General features: G+C 27.9%; 1 protein-coding gene across 1 annotated transcript; it reads right to left on the bottom strand.

Annotated features, from left to right (window-relative positions):
* Window positions 1–5118: 5118 nt before the first annotated feature.
* LOC119672956 lies at window positions 5119–5593 on the bottom strand. Its single transcript, XM_038084142.1, has 2 exons — window positions 5216–5593; window positions 5119–5159 (listed from the first exon to the last, which is right to left on the bottom strand). Exons 1-2 carry the CDS (start codon window positions 5543–5545, stop codon window positions 5136–5138), a joined length of 354 nt encoding a protein of 117 aa, XP_037940070.1. The 5' UTR covers window positions 5546–5593; the 3' UTR covers window positions 5119–5135.
* Between the last annotated feature and the right edge of the window lie 3402 nt (window positions 5594–8995).

Genomic DNA, 8995 nt, shown 5'->3' on the forward strand with positions numbered 1-8995 from the left:
AACCGAAATGAATGAAATATGAAATTTTATTGTTCAGTTCATGTGTTATCAAAAAGAGACAGATGTCCAAGTATCTCCAATCCAACAATAAATGATAAAGGTCTCAAAAAGTATGCGTGCAAAGTGTCACTCGAATGGTACAACAATTGAGAAAGTCATTTGAACTGACGCAGATAGATGGACACTCCTAAATCAACACAGACCGTTGAACTGATCGAAAGTGGGATCTTTATATGATCTATGACGTCTCCTTCAATACGTTGTAAAAATATTGATAAATCTAAAATACTACTTTACACTTTTTTGTAAATGGGGTATAAAAATTACTTACTTACTTACTTACTTACTAACAATATATCACAGAAATTAATTTCATTGTTGTCACTATTAATTTTTGTGTTGAATTTATTATTTAAATTTTTTTTGGCAACTATCTGCTGGCAAAATTGCCAAACATTATTATATTCTACATTTATTGCTTACAAAATGATGCTGCTACATTCTCCTTATAATAAGGTATGTCCAAGTAGTTATGGTGCGATGCAGTTGCATCTATATATCAATCTTAGCATCTATATATAACAAAACTTTTATAAAAGCTGCCGTGACGTGATAACACGTACATGGCCTAAAACCTAATGGTTATAAGAATCGCATATCGTACCATAGTATACTGTATCGAGAATATAGCTTAATGCTGAGGCGCTTTGATGAGCATTGAAAATAAAATTATATGCATTTTCTGATGTTTATCATCTTATTTATTTGCTTTGAAACTAAATAAGTTTTCCATATTTTAATTGAAATATTTTATTTAATATTCAACTATGAAACGCAAAATGGAACAACAAAATAACTCGATTTTACTAATAAATTTTTATATAAAATAAATTTTGCGCTTTCAAGTTTTGATTAAATGAAAATAATTTATTGTAACACAATAGGAGAATAATTTCATTGTCACCAACAGTTCCATAATATTTCAGAGCTTTTGTTTTATTAATCCTACAACGCTGATAAGGCCGCAAAATTACATCAAAATTACACCATAATATTGCACAAAATATAAAGTTATCCGCTTAAGTCTTTCACAAAATTTTAATAAGTATGGCAATTTGTTGTCACAAAAGATTTAACAAGATAAGTAAAAATTAGTAACCTTCAGGAACATTCAGGAACGTTACGTCGTTGGACTCCAATAAAACAAAATTATTTTAAGCTATAAATTTTTAAGATCTATATAAATGTTCATTACATGTAACAATAGACAAAAGCCGCAAAATATTTCTGGAATAAGGTTTCCCTTAGATACGTACAGCGGGATATTAGTTTACTTATTTAATTTAAAATATTAATTTTTGTTAGAAGTGAGTTCAGATGTTATATAGCGAATTAAACACAGAAAATTTAGGCCAGCTATGTTTGTCTGCTAGAAAAATGGACGAATGAAGGGAATTTGTGTGAAATATTTATGAATATACTAAGTTCAAGATTTATTTTGTAAATTGAGAACATACCATAATAAATAAGTAAACACTAAAAGAATTTAATTTATATTGAATATTGAATATAAATAATGTGGACTCAGATTTTATATTCGTAGTCGCATTGAAATAATTACAATATTGATTACTAATTATTAGTAATTGTGACTAACTGCTTCTAAGTATTACTAAATATTACTAAATATAACTAATTATTACTAACTATCTCCGATTATTACTAATTATTACTAATTATTCCCAATTATTACAAATTATTACTAATTTTTATGTAAATTTTATTAACTTTAATAAAAACAATAAAAAATTCAAAGTTATAGACAGTTCTGGCTCTGAGAAGGCAACTTAATAGTAACTTGTATTAATTTATATATGAATAGATAATAGATTATAAGAAATTTGTATAGTTAGTACTTCTTCAAATCCGCTTATTGCAGTATTCTAATCTAATTATATTTCATTCAAAATTGGGAAAACATATATTATATATGATTTATTTAACTTATAATATATATTCTTGGTTATTTATATATTTGGTGTTCTACTTTGTTAATAAGTAAGATATTATTTAATATTGCATCATGTTATGTTAGCTTTGGATTGTCCAATTTCATCGTAATTACCAGCTTATATGCGTTACAATGATACTTATTTTTTAGATATGGATTACTGGATGCGTAGTTTATTTATAGTTTCACTTAATATTTTTTAATATTATCTTTCGTTACAGTATGTTATTCTAGAATATTGTGTTTATAGAGAGAGTCATAACAAAATTTCACAATTTCGTTATCTTTTTTTAATTTTTCAAGAGAAAAAATCTTCGAAAGATCTATGGTCCCTTCGCGGTAACAACAAGTATTGAATGAGATGGAACGATGACCTCTATGAGCTATACCGCGAAATTGACATAGTAAATTATATAAAAATTTAGCGACTTTGCCGACTTTGTTATGTCGTGACAATGGAAGAAAGAGTTTTGCCTAGAAAGGTCTTTCATTCCTCATCCTCAGGTGGAAAATGCGGTAGAGGACGGTAGGGGACTCGTATTATCAACTCGGTACTATCAACTGGCGACAGTAAGTCAGTAAGATCGGGTCTGTAATGACTTAGTAAATAAATACTAATATTTTGGTACTTTTTGATTGTTCGTAAATATCAAACAAGACAACTTTTGGGTAAATGTATTTACATATACACAAAGACACATAGTCTAGTAAAAATTACTAACAAACGCTCTCTTTATGGCAATCAATTGTATAATATAATTTCTATTTTTAGTGTTAATTTAAAAGGCGTACTGAACTTGTAATTACATAATATTGTCAATCTTGGTTAACCAAATGTAGTTCAATCCTTGTTTATTTGTGTGGGTAAATTCTCAAATAGATCCCGCTCGGTAACCTTATTCAGGGTATTAGTAAAATACACAATATTCTTCTAAAGTATAAGTCTATTAAAGTTGAATTGCAAAGCGAATATAGTGGACTGCTGATCATCTATATAGGTTTCAATTAATTCATTTCTTGAATATCACTTCTCTGTTCTCGTTATTATATTTTCGTAAGTGTAGCTGGTAATTCTGAAACTATAAAATCACTCATATATAAACCATTTAGTATTAACTTCAAGAAATCATTGTACAGACCTTTTCAAATACTTTGTACCCCAATTTTCTTAAAATACATAGATCAACTGTTTAAGTCAAAATGCTTTCATAACACTATCACAGAACCTTTTGTTAATGTAGGATTCATTAGATGTTCATATACCAGCGATGCTTTTGATAAATATTCCAGTGAAATGCTCAACGTTCATTTTCGAGGAAAGTGTTTAAACTCGATGTTGAAGTCCCCGATAAATTATATATTCTCTTTTTCATTTGCTGTAGTTGGTTATATTTACCCATTTCCAAGACATCTTTTATTTGTTCAAAAATCGCTTTTTTGGCAAGGCTGTCTATTAATGGATTGGTTTGAGGATTTCGATTTTCTTGCAACGTGCTGGGGGTGTAGATAATGTTCTCCGACAAATAGTAATGCATATGGACCATATTAAAATAATGAGATTGAACTCTTACTATAATTGTTATGAACATGAAGCACATAAACAAAAATATAGACTTTATAGTGTCGGGATCCATTTCGAATTTTGAATTTTGGGGTAATGAAAAGTCAAAACGACATGTGATAAATTACTTTTATATTTAAAATTTAAATTATTTAACTATTAATGCAGTTTTGTTTTTTAATTTATGACATATATTTTAAAAATTTAATTATTGCAAGGTTGAAATAGAGTGACATTTTTGATTTAATTTTATTAGTACTTGGAGTAATGGCATTACAATCTTCAATATAATCCACTTTATAATTTGATGATTATACCTATTTCATCTTTCATTTAGATTTTAGTAAAATAATGCTAGAGTGTGTCTTCAGTTAATTTATTGAAAAAAATATTTATTTAATAAGTTGACTTATATAAACTTATTTAATTAAAATAAATGTTAATAATTTTTTGTATATAATTTTTGTTGTGTTATTATTATTATGAAAAGGGCTCCGGTGTACTTTTCCGAACAGTGCATCCTTTCTGTGCAGGAACTGTATGATATTTTGAAGATAATCTATATAATGATCTTTCAACATTGATCACTATTTCTGATATTTCCACAATAGAATTACACTTCATGGTATGACCTAAAAATATTTTAATCAATAAAATTACTATTTATTATAAAATACAAGTTTCATAAAATTTGGTGAAATAATCCTGAATTTATAATCACGACGAGAAATTGAAGAATAAGAAAAAGATAATAATATTCACTGAATAAATAAATTTAGTGATGCCGATATACCAACATTCATAAGAGTCATAAGGTTATATATAACCAGTAGACGATGACTAAGCTATCTTTTCGCTTGCTTCTAGCTGAATAGTTTGTCTAACTTGTAAGTAGTTTTTCTAAAAATACGACTAATAATTGCCGCTTTTTTTAAAAGTAAAGGAATAATAATTTTAAGTTAATGCATGTAGAATATACTATAACTTTGACCATACTATAACTTAGAATAGTTCTAGATAATTGCCATAGTTCTAATTATCGCCATAGTCTTGATAATCATCTTAAAAGCACTACAATTCGCTAATGAGAAAGAGACACACAAATGTAAAATTCTTGCTCTTTTTAATATTAATTAATAACTTGAGAATGAAAGAGAGAGAGAGAGAGAACAAGAGATATGTTGACTAAAATTTCTTCACAGTGACCAGAATTTCTACGCATCGTGGTGTGGGCGAAAACAGTGTTGTTTAATAATGAATGTCAGAATATGCGTCCTATATGTGGACACGAAAGCATATTCAGAGAAAATAAAATTACGTTAGTTCAAGTTTATTTATAATTTTAATAATAAATAAATTTGATTTATCCCGACATATAACATATAATAATTATCCCGACATATAACATATAATAAATAATAATATAAATCTGTTTCAATACAGCTTAATAATAATGGAAACCTCGCAAATGAAAGGATACATACCATATCAGTTAATTTTGGCTAAGTAGAGAAGCTACTCAATTCATTTCGATAGAGTTATTTATTATTAAATATTTGAAGTTTAAATGGGACAGTCAATTAAAACCTAAAAAATATAATTAAAGTTTTATATATTGTCGTTATTTTATATTAAAATAGTACTTGTTGAATTATGGAATTAGCTATATTTAAACTTTCTTCTAACTGATCTTCCGTGTTCACAAGTTCTTCTCTGTTTATTGCCTCTACAATAGGTGGGTCAGTATTAACAGTAATTTCAGCTAAATTCGCAATTATACTCTGCTCTCTGAGAATATTTTCATTTTCAACTTGATGTACCAGATCACGTTGTCGTCGCATACGATTTCGACGACTGGGAAATAGTATTTGGCGATTAGCAAAACCCAAATAAAAAAATTCTATTCTTAATAAAATAATAAGTAAAATAAAATATAAGAATAGAAGTAATGTACTGAGCTCACCGGAGCCCATTTTAAATTTAGCCTGACGGTCTGATGAAAATGTTTAAAAGTTGCACGCTGTTTGTAATTTTACTTTAGCTCTTGATTATATATATATATATTTTTATGAATATTTGACATTAAATACTAAGAATTTTGTTTTCAAGTTATTTAGGGGTTATACTGAAATGATTATAACTACTATTCATATTAAATAAAGCACAATACACTACAGATAGCACAAAGTCTGGCTTTAAGAAGACTAATTAAGATTCCTTGGTATATTAGAACAACAGCCATGCATAAAGATCTAAAAATCGACTCAGTGAAAAAATATATCAAGGACAGAGCCCTTAAATTATTCACAAAACTTAATACGTTTCCTAACCCCACCCTAACAAACCTTAAGTCCACTCAGGACGCACAGGAAGATATACTGATCTACGGTCCGTCAGTAGTTAGAAGATAAATAAATGATAATGATTCTAGTATAATTAACGTTTAGTGTGGGGCAAGGATAAGCCCCCAGCCACAAAAGAGTAAAAGTGCGCAATAGCACTAACTCAAATCACAACAACAATACACTACTTTATCCAAAGATATACAGTGACATCATTTCGTTTGTTGATACTTATATATTAAATTATTTGCTTCATAACTTCCGTCCAATTACCAGGAATTTTTTGATAATAATTCTGAAATTGTATCAGGAATTAGTTCAGGTTAAATTATATTAAATTTAAATTTAAATTACGGTTCGTAAAATATTTTAAAGAATATATTCATTTTATTGCTACTATATTATATATTGAAAAAGTAATCCTACCTCCAAAAATACAATGAAAGCATATAAATTTTTAATTTCATTTTATACAAAAAATGACGATGTAGTGAAGATTGTTGGCAAAATACTATAGAGTCTCTCTAGTAAACAGCGAAGGGAACTGTGTATTGTAGTCCAATGTACTAGACAGAAGGCTCATCATGTTTTTGGGCATGGCACGCTTAAGTCCGATGACTGGGGCATTTTTTGTGTGAATATGTAATAACTTTATACTGCCCATGATTTGCATGCCATTCATCCTTAATGACAAAAGGATGTAAAAATCTACATCCTTGTAAAAATGTTCACAAGACTTCTATAAAAGTGATAAATAAAATTAATTCTTTAAGCATTTTTAGTTGCTTTAATTTAACAGTTTATTATTAAAATTGTTAGTATTTTCTCCATCAGTTAAATTTTCAACTCTTGATATTACTCTTTTACCCTCTTTATTTATAGTGTGATGCAGTTCTAGATTTTTCTAGCGCTAAATATTTGAATTTCAATAATTATATTTCTTCCACTAAGGTAACTTTTAGCATTGTAAAGTCGACTAAATATTTATACGTTTTTATATAGACTTTATCGCCGTGAATTTAGAGAATGTTATTGTTAAGTTTCATTATATTAGCTTAAGCTTAGTTATAAAACTCTTAGTCCTTCAAACGACTGGTGTATACACATTGTGTAATTAAACAGGTATTCCTTAAATACAAAGATAAATTTTAATTCAACTCATCTATTGATGCCTATAAATATTATAAAGCGTTTAATTTTAGCAAAGAAATTTATTCTTTCTCTTAAAAATATTAGTTAAAGGATAATTTAACAAAGTCTCATTTAAGTGAACTTCTTTATAACTTCATATTTTTCTTGTTCATTTAACTACAACCTGTATTAATTAAAAGACAATACAACAATTTTAATTGGACAAGAGTATATAAATTTTTAATAGTTATATACACTCTAAAATGAGTTGATTATTTAAATTAAAATAGAACTGTATAAATATTTTACAAGTTAAATTATCTTCTAATATTTATAGAAGTATATATTTTATTTAATTTTATTTATTTATTTTTTGTTTTTGCCATTTTTACACTGATTCTGCAATACAAATTCAACCAATATGTTAGGCTTCCATCTCATTACCGATACATTTCCTAATGTAATGTTGAATGCCTACAATGAATGGCGACGATTACAAAGCATTGTTGAATCTCTGCGTTGAAAACGTGTAGTATTAACATGCGTTGTTAGTTAATTAGTTGAAGTCGAGGGAAGAATGAATCCTTCACAATTAGCTACGAAAACTGTTTTGAAATTACCAATCCCCGTCATAGTGAGTAGAAGAAGGTCAAGCTAGAATCAGCTAGAAGCGAGAGTCTGGTCAATGCCATGCTGGAATTATCGTTGAGTATGTTAAAGAAGGGGGGCGTCAAAAACTTAAGCGTAAACCTGGTCAAGCCTGGACACCACAGGTGTTCTTTCTCCGAAAGCTGGTAGACACATGCTGTAGGAGATACTATAGGTAAGCCGACTCTAGCTCCATGCCCACTTATGGCCCAGTGCCCCCTGTAATGACAAATGTAGCTTAGATACCACTTAGACGTGTAATAAACACGTCTAAGTCTACGTCAATATTTTCAACTTTCTATTCGTCCCGTTGACATTTCAGCTATCAAAAATTGTGTTATTGATAAAGATAATTGTTTAAAAACAATTTGATCAATAAAGACAACACCATTTTACTGCAACTAAAACTGCTCTCAGGTTATATCTTAATTTTTATAATAAAATATATAATTTATAAGATAATTAATAAAACTTAAGTTTATCTAAAAAAAACTTCAATAAAATCTATTGGATTTATTTTAAGGTACTTTAGAATTATTTTAATGGATTAAAATATTTCACTACTGGTTTCTAACAATTTCTTTTGACTTGGAGTAAACATTATTGATTTTATTTAACCATTAAAGAAAACCAAATTTCATTTTATCCTTTAAGTTCAAAAGTTGTAGCAATTTGCTTATCTCTAAAGACTACCTTTGTTTATGTTCAGTTGGACGTAAAATTACTCTATTCAACCATCATTTTAATTCCTGGACTATTTAAATGCAAATTGGCCAGTAGACAAACAAAGCGAAACGGAAATTCTCTCGAAAGACGAAACAAAAAACTTTCTACAAAAACAAAACCAAATTAACACCGAGAATGCGTAAAGGAAGTTCCTTTAATTTTTCCACTGTTTTTCTTTCTGAACTGACAAATTGTGCTTTGTTTTGCAGGAACTTCCTGTTTGAGTTCAGAGTTTGTTTTTTGGTGGCAGCTCTAGAAAGACCACGGATGGTTTAAACAAAAAGATTAAACAACATATATTTCTATTGTGTTTCAACGAGAAAAATAACTATTGCAATAAAAAAATTTTTTTACAGAAAAATTTATATTGTTTTTCATAACACGTCCATAAATTTATGTATATATTATTATAGATTAAAAATATACAAATTTAGATACATTCGATAGAGACTAAGTGTTATGTTAAACTATTATAGCAGTAACTGAACTAAAAGTATATTAACTCAAAATTTCAAATATTAAAAACAAAATACAATCATATAAGTCATGTGGTAAATTTATTTCTAATTTTTAATT

This window comes from Teleopsis dalmanni, chromosome 1 (assembly GCF_002237135.1).
Source record: "Teleopsis dalmanni isolate 2A chromosome 1, ASM223713v2, whole genome shotgun sequence".
Lineage (NCBI taxonomy): Eukaryota > Metazoa > Arthropoda > Insecta > Diptera > Diopsidae > Teleopsis > Teleopsis dalmanni.

What these genes read in the sequence shown, in the direction of transcription:
- LOC119672956 (XM_038084142.1), bottom strand. Translation starts at nt 5,545, where the DNA reads ATGGGCTCCGGTGAGCTCAGTACATTACTTCTATTCTTATATTTTATT. An exon ending in CTAATTCCATAATTCAACAA is followed by an intron (nt 5,160 to 5,215) that starts GTACTATTTTAA and finishes TATATTTTTTAG; the next exon opens with GTTTTAATTGACTGTCCCAT.